This window comes from Acipenser ruthenus, chromosome 2, assembly GCF_902713425.1.
Source record: "Acipenser ruthenus chromosome 2, fAciRut3.2 maternal haplotype, whole genome shotgun sequence".
NCBI lineage: Eukaryota > Metazoa > Chordata > Actinopteri > Acipenseriformes > Acipenseridae > Acipenser > Acipenser ruthenus.
This window is the reverse complement of record NC_081190.1, coordinates 66,490,035-66,503,314: the sequence shown is the minus strand read 5'-3', so window position 1 is coordinate 66,503,314 and position 13,280 is coordinate 66,490,035. Positions and strand designations below refer to the sequence as shown.

The 13,280-nt window shown below is 39.5% G+C and overlaps 1 protein-coding gene across 5 annotated transcripts in view; it reads left to right on the top strand.

Annotated features, from left to right (window-relative positions):
- The window catches only part of inpp4b (inositol polyphosphate-4-phosphatase type II B), a 211,291-nt gene that overhangs the window by 146,994 nt on the left and 51,017 nt on the right, over positions 1-13,280 (top strand). For all 5 annotated transcript variants that reach the window (XM_058999293.1, XM_058999292.1, XM_034015249.3 and 2 more), the window contains 4 exons: positions 781-964; positions 5,027-5,248; positions 6,664-6,802; positions 10,277-10,449. In XM_058999293.1, the coding sequence (XP_058855276.1) occupies positions 781-964; positions 5,027-5,248; positions 6,664-6,802; positions 10,277-10,449 (718 nt within the window). The remainder of the gene's footprint in view (positions 1-780; positions 965-5,026; positions 5,249-6,663; positions 6,803-10,276; positions 10,450-13,280) is intronic.

Sequence of the window (13,280 nt, the reverse complement as noted above, 5' to 3'; positions counted from 1 at the left end):
TTTAATTAATGATACCCTTCTTGGCAAGAACTCGCTCATTGATCTTAACATTTTATTTATTTTTTAAACACTCATAGAAAAAGGAGTCAGTATAAACAAATGGGCCCGCCTCTGATTAAGAATCAATGAATGTAGTAATGTTTGGTGTTTAAACTGTGAGCTGTTATAACCAGATGTGTAGCCTAAGGGGTTCATTTTTAAGATTGCTAAATGTTCTAATGCATCATTATTCTGTTCTGATGCATCAATACTCTTTATAATTTGTGCTGTGATGACTTGTTGTTATATGGATTCTGTTGCGATAAACTTAAGGATGCAGTCTGTATTTCTGTACCTAACCAGGTTCAGTACTAACTGGGGATAATCTCCAGCTCAGTCCTGTTTTAGGACCAACTGCTACTACCTAAGCAAAACATACGCGCTTTTGGTTTCTGGGAAGACCCAAAGCTTTGAGATATTGGCAGGTTTGAATGTCCAAGACAAAATAGACCTTTTATGGCAGTAACTTTAAAAATCTGGCACCTCTGCAGTGTCAACCCCTCATTTGCAGAGTTAATAAACACTGTATGTTAAATTGTTTTATCTTCAGGTCAGATTGATGATACAGAACACACACTTTATGGTAGTGTCTTCACATTTCATATGCAGGGGCGGGGGTGAATTTTTTGCAGAACATTCTGAAATACATTTGTTCAAATGAAATGTATATTTATGAGCCTACAGCAGCATGGAGTCATGTGTTATTTATAAACTTACCCCCGTGTCTGTCCTTAATATTAGTTTCAGCACAGCGTACCAGTGCATCTACTATTCACCTGAAAACACATCAAAGGCAAAGGAGGTACTTACCATCATCAGCCTGCTGCAGCCCCTCATCTCCAGCCTCGGTGACCAGCTACTCCATTCTGCTCAGCAGCACTCCTCCGACAGCCTAAAGGAGGCTTTGAAGACACTTTCAGACAAAGTAAGATTTCACAGTGTTGATTGTCATCCAAGGTACAGGGCCCCAGCTGAGGTCTGTGGGATAGAAACTGTCACAAAGCCCTTTTAACTCAACCCCTATCTCTCTCCCAATATGACTTCTCATTAAATAAAATCCTTTTTGTTTAGGGAGGTGGAATAATTGAGTGTGCTACAAAGTGATTATTTTATAATTCATTATGTTCTGTGATTTAACTCATTTAGAATACAATCGAAATGCAGTAACATAATTTAGACATGTTTTTACTTTAAGCTGAATTAAAAAAAAAAAAAAAACACACAAAGCCAACATACAGTAGGCGCAGTTCCTACTAATAATAGCCCAACTCTTGACAAAAATCCTGCTGATACTTAAGTAGGTAGGAGTCTAAATGAATAAGTGTTTTGGACTGCAACTCATGCACTGTATTACTGGTAGCAGGGATTCCTCCCTATAGCTGTTGCCTGATGCATAATCAAACAAGATTTACATTGACTGCTGTTCAGTGCAGTATGTAGGATTACGTCAAGCTAATGAGTCCTGTGTTCATTTTATTACTTTGTTATTGCCAAACAGTCCTTTTAAAAGCACACTATTAGCCTTGCTGACACTAACAATGTGAAACGCAACTGAGGTACCCAAAGAAAGAGTTACGAAAAAAAAAAAAATCCTCTATTCCAGTTTTTGCTTTCATGTTATCCAATTGCTACTTCAGGCCAGAGTGGTTTATATCAGCCCATCTAAAAAGATAGTCTGTCTTGACTTGAAGTGTCTATGCCACATTTTCAGATGTATCTTTCCTAACTAAGACTGCAATGAAATGGTCCGGTACAGTACATGCAATATACAGTTGGGGTTTGAGTTAAAGTTATGTTTCTTTATTCAGTAAAATTGCCATCTCCTTTTAATTCTCTTTTATCTTAAATGAAAAGTAGAATGTGCTACATAGTGTGCTATGTGAATTGACTGCTGATGAGTATGTTAAGACTTTTAGTACAAAAGAAAAGTGAACAAATGAAACTTGTATAAGCGCTGATCCAAGACCTAGAACAGGACTGAATAATTACACAGGCAAGATAACTGCTGATGTTTAAATTATATCTTTTTGTTCTTATTGGGGCTTTGGGCTGTACAAGGACTACCTTTTTATCTGTTTTTAAAGTTGTACCACATTCCTTATATAGCAGCATTTTCTTTTAACATATGCATTTCACAGGAAAATAGATCACATTACAGGTGCATGACAATTTGTTGATGCATCTTTTCAACATTAATATACTTTATCTTGTAGGGTTGCTACAGTAAACACGTGTGACACTGAGGGGTAGGTGTACTAAAGTGTTGTGGCTGTTGCAAACCAGCTGCAAATGAGTCGGAAGTCATGGGTGAAATGTACTAAACAGGCTCAATGCTATTAGCGACTTCTTAGGTTTTTCTTTGCAGTTCAACCTCAGATAAATACGTAGTTATGGACATTTCTGCATAGTCTCGAAAAAGGCGGTGGAGACAGTGCAAATCAGGGTTCTCAAATATTATAATGAGATGTACGAAAGCTGCAGACAATTGCGACACTTACAAATGCATCCATTTTTTAAGAACTTTTGAAAGCATGGTTTAAACAGTCGCAATTGTTGCTGGCATTTCCCAGTCCCCCTTTTCTCTTGCATTGCCAGTTTTGCTCAATGCATTTTTGAGGCGAACAGCCAAATACCTATTTTTTCCCTAAAACCAGGGAGCAATAGACTGTACACATGTACCGCTAACCCCTCCAGCTCATTCTGAGCATCTGTATAGGAATAGGAAACACACCTATTCTATTAATGTGCAGGTGGTTTGCAATTGTGCACAATTTAGCACTGCACCCGACTAACTTAAATAAAAACTGACAGTATACATTTGGCTTATAGGCTACTCATGATAATGCGAATTAGTGGTATGATGCACAATTTGTTGCTAGTCCTTTGAAATTTGTATTAACGAGAATGTTATTTTGATTATTGCGCCCTTACATGCACAGACGTTATCCTTCGGCACCCTCTGCTGCAGCAAACCACAACTCAAGTCCCATCTGAACAATGTTGCACGACTCTCTTAGTGTATAATGCTAGAGATCTCGCAAAGAAGATGCAACAAATATTTAATTTAGTATATTGTGGTTGACTTCATTAACATATTTTTTACATACAACAACATTTTCACTTTAAGTGTCGCAACGAAAATGTAAATTGCAGTATGTTTGCACTGTGATTGGCACATCTTAGTACATCTGATTCTAAGCCATTCAAAAAATGAGGGGCTCCCGAGTGGCGCATCCGGTAAAAGGCGCTCCGCGTGGAGTGCAGGATGCGCTCTATACCACAGCTGACCGTGGATGGGAGCTCCCAGGGGGCAGCGCTCAATTGGCCGAGCGTCGTCTGGGGGGAGGGAGGGTTAGGTCGGCCAGGGTGTCCTCGGTTCACCGCGCACCAGCGACCCCTGTAGTCTGGCCGGGCACCTGAGGGCTTGCCTGTAAGCTGCCCGAGAGCTGCGTTGTTCTCAAACAAACATTATTTACATCACCAACCTTAACAAAAAAAGCTTCAAGTGTAGCGATCTGCCTTAAGCAAGTTCATAGTGGGAAGAAATGAAACACCGGAGACAGCGTGCAGTTAAAAGCAGTTATAACTGCTATTTTTATTTATGAATCATAAAGCTCTTTCAGCTCTTAATGCCTTTAATTCTCTCTCTGACTACTCACACTCACAACAGCCAGCCGGCAGCGCAGTGCCCATTTTTATATCTCCAGCTTTCTCCCCATTGTCTCACACCATTGGTCCATTCAAAACACAATATGTAAATGAGCTCTGGTGATTGGTTCCTTCTCCCCATTCGCCTACGCTCTGCTCCACTTTCATTCACACAAAAGTAAATAGCCAGAGTGGGCTAATCAAGACGGCACGCACTCACCACACATTCTAGCACAGACTCTCACACTCAACATTTATGCAGGACATTTTACCATACAGTCCCATCCCTCTCCCCAGTCTCTGATACAGTCCATGTTGCCCGTGTCTGGGCGCGGCTGCCCCGCAGGTGCACAGGGTAATCGTAACCAAGATTCTAGTTTTTACATTACTCATTTAAAAAAAAAAAATTGAAAATAATGCAGTGTTTCAATAGAAATATGTTTTTTTTAAAAAGTAGTTAGTCTTTACAATCAAAGTCTTTTTTAGTCTTGGACCCGGGTTTGTCAAGGTATGAAAGGGTCAGTGGAGTTCTTTTCAGTGTAATGGCCAAAAGGTACAAACAAGCTTCATCTTCAGCAGACAACAGTCTACTTTGCAAAACATAAGCCTACACTTACATGTATAGCTATATCTTTAACATTCATCTACCATACAAACTGTTGATAAGTCGCACTGGCATAAAAGTCGCTTCCCCCTTTTTAGGGCCCCCAAAACATGCCTAGAAAATCGACTTATATAACTTTTTTTTACAGTAATTGTGATGAAGGTTAGTATTGGCATTCCATAGCACAAGTTCCTTAGGCTTTCAGAAACCCTAATTCTGGTGTCTGATTGGTTGGGCTAATGAAGGATATATATTCCTTAAATTTTGATACAACTTTGTGTGGACATTATCTCACATTTCAATGATGTTGCTGTTGGTTAGACAGTACCTCAGATGCTTAGACATTATTCAGAAGGAATGGGGATCTTAATTAGCAAAACATGACATTTAACCTTTCCTTTTTATATGCTGGGGCTGGAATAAAATTGGCAGTCTGAGCTTCAAAATCCCATTTTGAGCATAATGATCTTCTTGCACAGAGCATTCTTTATGAAGATAGTGAACAGACTCACTGTCAGTGCTGAAAGTGTCCTGGCTTGTTATTGTAATACCCACACTATTACCCTTGAGAGCCCTTCTTAATTTCTAAGAACTGGACTCTTTTGAACTCAATATAAAGACAGCTTCAGAATGAATCATCAGAGTCACCTCTTACTGTGGAGACAGCACACTGAGGACCCATTTTTAATTGTTTGTTGTAACAGCTTGTTTGATTAAGTGTCTTCTTGTTCTCAGACGGAACAGTTTGTACACGTACTGAAAGATGAGTTGGTCAAGAACGCCCTGCTTGCACTCTACACAGCTCGACCTGGCTATGTCAGTAAGATAAATTCAACGGTTTGTAACCATGTTGACGAAAGCAACCCCACGCCAAAGGAAGACTCCACCTCCACGCCACCTGCTCTGAAGCGACAGGACTCCATACCTCATCATTCTGAATACGACGAGGAAGAGTGGGCAAGTGATACCTCTTTATTTCACAGTACTCTTTTACAGTGTGGGTGGACAGTAACTTGTTTCACCTCATGTAACCCACCCATTAAGACACATTAAACAGATTGCAGAATGTGTCAAGAAAATTATTGCTGGAGTCTGTCAGAACTGCCATATTACTGTAATTATCTCACTCAAGTGAAAGGCCAGCAGCCCGCAAATACTATAGGTACTGTTGAACTGGCATGTCTAGGAATTTTAAAACAAAATGTAAGTGCAGGTGATCTGAAGTCATACAGATTGGAGGGTTCTACATCAGTAATACACCCACCCCTCGTTATATCGCCCCTCGCTATACTGCGGATTCGGATATATCGTGGCCCTGGAGTTGGCTCCACATTTTTACAGTCTAACTGCGCATGCCTTTACTGCAATATACATAGGCAATTTCACTTAGAATTACTGTTCGTTTTATTTCGTACTGCACATCACAAACAAAAATATACAAAACAATTAAAAACAAAGCATTAATATCATACTGTTATATACACACGCATTGCACAATAACACAAAGCAAATTAAATATCTATGCTGAAGCATTTTTTTATTTTAGCCAAAGAGGTGTTCACGTGTGGCAGCAGCAATGCACTAGCAAAAGTCACAGGGTAGTGACGTCAGCTCCCTAGCAACAAGCCTCCTATGTTGGCAATGGATTCTTTCAATGCAGCGGGTTTGTGCATTTGAGAAAGGAGAGGAAGACTCATGAAATTAACTGGAGACTTAAGTTGATGAGAAGCAATTACCCTCCGCAGTACGAATTAAAATGGTGTGCTTCTTTTTTATGAAACATGAGAAAAAGCGGGTTGCGTAGAGGATTTATATTAGAACCTGACGCCCCCCATAAAACGAGGGAGTGGTTGAACAGTATTTGTTAGCCTGTTTGTTTTTCTGTGGGTCTCTTACTATGTCGCGGCCCTCGATATATAGCGGATTTATATTGGACACCGACACCCATGCTATATCGAGTGGGTGGTGTAATTGCACCCATTCTGCCTTAAATATTGCTGCAACACAAAGAGCACCCTCCCTATCTTTTGAAGTAATGCAGTTGTGTCTGGCTTTGGGAAGTGGTTTGTTCGAGTGCTGATGGCTGTAATTGTAGGAACAATTGTAGATTGTTAGAAGTCATAGAATTCCAAAAATGTTTTTTTAAATTGTGCTTAGCGATTACAAAATCACCCTGTGTCATTTTAAATTGGAGTGTACGGTTTTAGGTAATTGTAATCTGGAGTTTAACATTTCTAGACATCTTACATTTGCCGTGAATATCCTTTTTTCTTCACAAAGATGTATATGGAGAGAAATACAATGACAGAACCCTTAGCAGAGATACTCAGAATATTAATTGTTGTTATGTGTGTTTTTTTTTTTTTTTGCAGGACAGGGTTTGGGTGAATGTAGCAATGAGCTTGAACTGCATCATTGCCATGGTGGACAGGCTACTAGAGCATGAAAATAATAATCAGGAAGCTGGAGCGGATCCTTCGCAAGCAGATGTCATCACTTCACATACTAACGGTAGGAATTTAATCTGTAACTTCAAACACTCAATCATGAATTCTGAAGCTCTTAATACATTCTTACACTACAATGGTAGAAAACTCTTTATTCACAGCATTTTATTTAACACCAGTAACGGTCGGATGCTTTTTATTTTATTTTTTTTAAAGTGACCAATTATTCTTTTTATTTATTTTCCCCCAATTTGAAATGTTCAATTTATGTTTTTTCTCCTCACCGCAGCGAGTCCCCACACAGCACAGACTTTTCTGAGGGCATGTGAGCATCCTCCGATCTCACAAGCCTAAAGCCAGAATCGCTTTTACGCCAAGCAATCCAGAGCAGAGGTGGACAGGCTACCAATCCCAGAGAACAGAGACCTGCCCTGCCTCTTATCCACTCTGAATGTGCTCGGTGTCTGGCCAGTAGGATTCGCTGTACCACGATGAGGAGAATAAGTCCCTGCTGGTTTCCCATCCCCACCCCTGGGCGTGTCAGAGCCAATATGACGCCCCCTTCGAAAACCCCAGCAAAGTTTGACCTCTTTGCACAGCCTGGATGCAAACCGGTGTCGTCCAAGCTGTGTGACTCATCCTGCACTCCTCACGGTAGCACTATAACTGGATGAGCCACTCAGGGACGCAGAGGCTGTTTTTTTAACACTAATAAGTGAGTTTTGATGTCCATGCTTCAGCCAGTTATAATTTAGCTCCCAAGTGCCCCATAATGCCAGTGCACTAGGACTTTCATTCTCATTATAAAGTGGAAAACAAATAGCACACTCTTGTAACTATGGCTCCCAACTATAGTATTGTGACAGGGATGACCGAGGTTGAGACTCAGAGACAGTTTGAAAAGTTCAAAATAAAGTTTTTAATTCACAAAAATACAAAATAAACCGGCACGAGGGCCAAACAAAAAGGGTTTTAAACAGAAAATACACAAAACAAAACTTACAAAAATACGGCTTCCAGGCTGGGCATTGCCTTCACTGGTCAAAAAAACAAACAGAAAAACAGCACACACAAAACACTCTTGCTTCTTCTCCTTCTAGAATACTCTCCCCCAAATGGGAGGCTGAGGCCTCCTTTTATGCCAGGTGGCTGAATAATAATTGAATAATTAATTGGTGGATTGCTCCCACCTGAAGCAATCAACCTGGGCAGGGAGGAGAATTTAACTCCTTCCCTGCCAGTATTTCTAAGGGCAGAGCCCTGCTCTGCCACAAGCATTTAAATGGGAAGCACTGTATGAGTTTACTGGTCTTCAGAGTTCATGGAGCAAATGATAAGCAGAGTTGCGCACGAGGGGGGAAAGAAATATACATTTACAGCACCCCATCGCACCCTCCCTTTTTTACAACTTAAATTATGTACAATTTATGAAGTGTTTTGTAGATACTTAGGGGAAAAAGGTAATTTTTGTTATTGGGGGTTGCAATTGACCAAATATACTGTGGGGTAGGGTCCAAGCTATTTTTGCCTGTTTTTTACAGTTAGATTTGTGACTATAACTCTTTAAATATAAAGGTTACAGGTACATGTCCTAAATGAAATGAATGTGCACACACTAGGCTTCCATAAAAAACAAAAGTTAAATAGTCTGTCTCGTGCACCTGATCCACAAACAAGAAAAACATATGTATTTATCGGGAAAACAGGTCCTTGTGCCTTCGATGTTGCCATTTCTCTTGTAAAGATTTTGTTTGAAAATGCTTGTTTACTGCTCAGAGGTAGGTCTGTCTTCAGCGCAGCAGTAACATTGTAAAATACTCGCATTCACGGCTATCTCCTCTACTGGAAATACACAAATAGGACCTTGTTTTAAAGCTCTGACTCTCCTCTTTCCAACAGTATATCGCAAGCAGGGCTGTCTCTCACAGTGCCGACGGGATATTTAACATTGTGCGGACCCTGTAGAGTTACTAGTAGTTTTACTAGGACCCCAAAACCGCCACACAAAACACCCTTTGTTGGCAAGGTAGAATGGCCCACATCCCAAAATTACACTAGCACATCTCACATTTTCTTTCTAGGCATTCTTTCTGAAGAGGGCAAGTATTGGCACGAGCAGAGATAAAAATGACACCACCAGGGCTGTACTTTAATTAGGAAGAATAACAAGAAAAGCAAACAAATGACGAATGATGGGTTATCTCCCACGTATCTAATGCACACAAACTGTGTTCTAATTGAACATGGATAGCTTTTCCTCACTTCTGCACAGCTTTACATTTTGTAGATAAGCAGTAGATACGTTTTGTTTGATTATGATTTTTTTTCTGCAAGAAAAAGAAATCCTCGTTTTGTTCTTTCTGGTGAAATATGAAGAAGAGGCAGACGGTTATAAATAAACTTTCCATCCTGTATCTCATTATGAGGAAGGAGCTCATTTACATGATGAAAAACAATGGGCTTTCAATCTATTGGAAATTGCAGTTTAAATGTTGTGTAAAAAGCTGACTGTTAGCCATCACCAACTGACACTTTTAAGAGCAGGTATAAAAACTATGATTTCTCTCCTCCTCATCTCTTCCTGAAACATGTTTTTTTTTTTTATGAACATTGTAAAGCTTGTTATTACAAACAAGATAAAATGTAAATACCAACTCTGCAACAAAAACATAAGGAGACTACGCCCTCATTTGTCCATCAACTATATTGCAAATCCTGGCCAGTAACTAGCTTTTTTGGAGTTAGAATGCATACTAACTACAAATCCCCTTTACATGATACAACGTTTTATTATGTTATTATTTGTTTATTTAGGAGACGCCTTTATCCAAGGCGACTTACAGAGACTTGGGTGCGTGAACTATGCACCAGCTACAGAGTCACTTACAATTATGTCTCACCTGAAAGATGGAGCACAAGGAGGTTAAGTGACTTGCTCAGGGTCACACAATGAGTCAGTGGCTAAGGTGGGATTTGAACCGGGGACCTTCTGGTTACAAGCCCTTTTCTTTCCACTGGACCACACAGCCTCTTTATTTAATAAGTCTTAAATACTTTCTCTTCCAAGGTCTGCACACACCCAGCGTTCACACAGGCCTTAGCCTCCACACGGCAACCCATACCCATATTGGGAACAAAGGCCAGCTTTTATGCATGCCATGTGGCTGAGGCTTAATTGATTGCCAATTCCCCAATCATGTCTCAGCCACATTCCAGGCAATGACTCATTAAGGCAGGATTCTTTTTTTTTTTCTGCCAACCACCACTCACACCCATGAACACACACACACACCTCTCTCCATGCCCCCACCTTTCCACAATATATATTTATATGCATATATATATATATATATAGAGAGAGAGAGAGAGAGAGAGAGAGAGAGAGAGAGAGAGAGAGAGAGAGAGATCACTTAGGTTTGTTCTGAATTGTACTTGTTAATTACTGCAGTGTTCTGTGTTTTAGGCATGCTGAATTGAAACCCAGGGTTCTATTCACAAAGATTTAACTTCCATTGTCTTCTTGTACTTGGTCTTAAAGGTGACTGGCATGAGCAGCTCTACCCTCTGGTGGTGACACTGAAGGACTGCGTCAAAGAAGTCGTTGATCGAGCCCAGAAGTCTATGGCATTTGTTTTGCTGCAGGAAGCGGCATGCAGCATTCCTCAAGGCCTTTTCCTAAAGCAGAGGAGAGATGTGGTCTTTAGTCAAGCAGTAGGTGCTTCCAACACCAGTTCTATCAACTGAAATCTCCAGGCTCACCTGTAAAGGCTTGTTAAACAGTTAAGATAGTGTACTTTAGCTCTTCTGTTGTAAGACATTGACGAAGATATGTTGTTGAAATGTCTTTTGTTTTAGAGATTAAAAGTAATTGGCACTTGGCTACCTACAGCTATGGCCCAAAGTTTTGCATAGAATTATCTAATTTTGCTTCATAGTTGAGTAAAACCTGCTGAATAATGTTTTGTTAACATATTAAATTACATACCGCTTTGTAGTTTTCTATAACGAAAAACTGACAAATTGAAAAATGTGACATTTCGAAATCCAACATGAAAACACATGATTTCCAAAAAGACTACACAAATCTTGACATGTGTTACTCAATTAGAAATAATCAAAAGGTGACAATTAGAAGTGGTAACAAGAAGATTTAAGCTCAGCCATCGTTCCACTTCATGGTTTTAGCAGTTGTCAGATAGCCAACAGAGGTTATGCCAGGCAAAGCACAGGATCTGGGATCATCCAGAAAAATAAGAAGACTGGAAGCGGTAAAGCTGCCCTCCGGTCCGGACACCCAAAAGTCAGCACTGCTCGCCAGGATCACCACCCATGCCATTCAAGTTTGAGAGATAGGACAGCCAGTCGTGTCCGCTTACTGCGGCCGTGGAGTGAAGGCCTATGCGCGCACCGTGAGAAGGCGTCTCTTGGGGAATGGTCTGGTGTCAGGGAGGCTTGCTGAGAGGCCCTTTCTGTAGGGTGGTGTATTTTTCAATGTCAACAAACAAAACCCAAAATACGTTATTATCAAAGTTTTTACTTAACTTAAACATATGTCAAATTTAAAAAAATAAGGTTTTAAACGTGTAAAAATGCTTTTTTACGCACCAAATTTAACTATATTTCCTGCCCGGTGTCCATCTTGGATTTAAAGTTTGCACTCTACTGACCTTAGCTTTAAGAATTAAAAAAAAAAAAAAAAAGATTTGTCACTAAAATATTACAATTTTTCAAAGGAAAAAAATCACTCCAAGCTAGATTATGATTTTAAACTGAGATATATATTTTTTACACTACAGCCTGCCCCTAAAAACACATCTGTCACTGCCATGACTAGCAGGAGAGCGTGGCACTGAGACAGCCACTCTGTCAATGCAGTCCGTACTGCAAAAAATGCATAGGCGTCATTTTTAAATGCATGGGATTTGTTTATAATATACAGAAACGTAACATGTTGTAGCATGTTTTAAAGGGCTTGTTTGTCTGTTAAGAAATTATAATTATACCCGTTATGCAATAATTTGGTTTTTATTTTTTAGGGGGCAAAAAGTCATAACAACTTTTTACATATTAATAATTTGTAAAGAATGTTCTTATACAAGATTGGATCAATGCATTTGCCACTGAAAAAGCAGGTAATGTGAATATCTATAAATAATATGAAGCATTTTTTTAAAATGTTATAAATGCAATCCAATTTAAACTAAATATGTGCATTGCAAAGTCATGTCTTCCACATTTAACTTCCTTTCTATATAACAAATCAATGTATTTAAACGGTGTAGCATATTTGCATAATCAGATCCACTGTGAATTGTATCAATGCGACTAGCCCTGTGAGTGTCTGCACTGTCAGAGCTGCCCTGTGACGTTTGACCAGTCATACCATCTCTGTCACTGCTGCCAGTCTCTCGTCTGCTTGCAAGGGATAAAGTAAAAATGTGCCTTTTAAATGCATCCCGAGTATTCTTAGTGGATCTGCAACACACACTAATCATTTTATTTATATATAAACATATATCACATTTGAAATACTGTTCTTCCTCCAAAGTTCTAATATCCAGGACCAAAGGAGACCTTACAGATCGGTCCTCGGTACGACTGCTCATATTGTCTCAGAGCAGAGACTGGGCTGAACTTGACTTGACGCTGGTCCAAACCTCCAGTGCGTGTCACTTGATCCAACCACTATATCTCATAAAACCTCTCGGGATAGGAAAATTATTAAGAGGGATGTCTTTCTGACACATAGCACCAACCGATTTTGATAGGTGGTTACAGCTTCGAAATACTGCCTCAAAATATTTCAATTACTTTTTTTTTTTTTTTTTTTTAATGTTCCAACTGTCAGAATAATGCGAAAACAGGGATTCAGAAAGATTTAAGTGTATTACGTTTATTTTAAAGCAGTTTGTATGTGTAGTATAATGAAGTAGGTGTGGTTTTGTGCAAAACAGGTAAACTGCAACCGAAACTCAGTCTGCCACAGATATAGAGCCAGGCTAAGTCTGGAAATGGCCACTTGTCTTTAAAACACACTGTTATACAATATAATATAATGAGATTTTTTTGTGCCGAATGTAATGTAGGTGAATTGTGCAATCCAAAGATTAATATATTGTGAGATGTATAGAATGTTTTAAGAAATTATTGTTACGATTAATACGACAGGTTTCATTGTCTTTTGCGATATGTAGTGACTTTAGAGCATTGTAAACATAAAACCACTCAAACATACTTCAATATTTTAAGACAGACAACAAAAAGTTGTATTAAAAATATATATTTATTTTGCAATTGATGATTACTGGGAAAATCTTGCATTGATTTCAAAACTGCAGCATTCACGATTCACGCACACTGTCCTCATAGGGGATAACGTGATCACATCCTGTTCCGCCCAGTCTACTTTCTGAGGAAGAAAAACATCAGAGAATGACTGAACTTTTGTCGCACATACAAAGACTGGACCAAAGATGACGGGGCCAAAGTAATTTTCTCTGACGAGTCCTCCTTCAGCTGTTTTGGAAACCGAGGAGGATTAA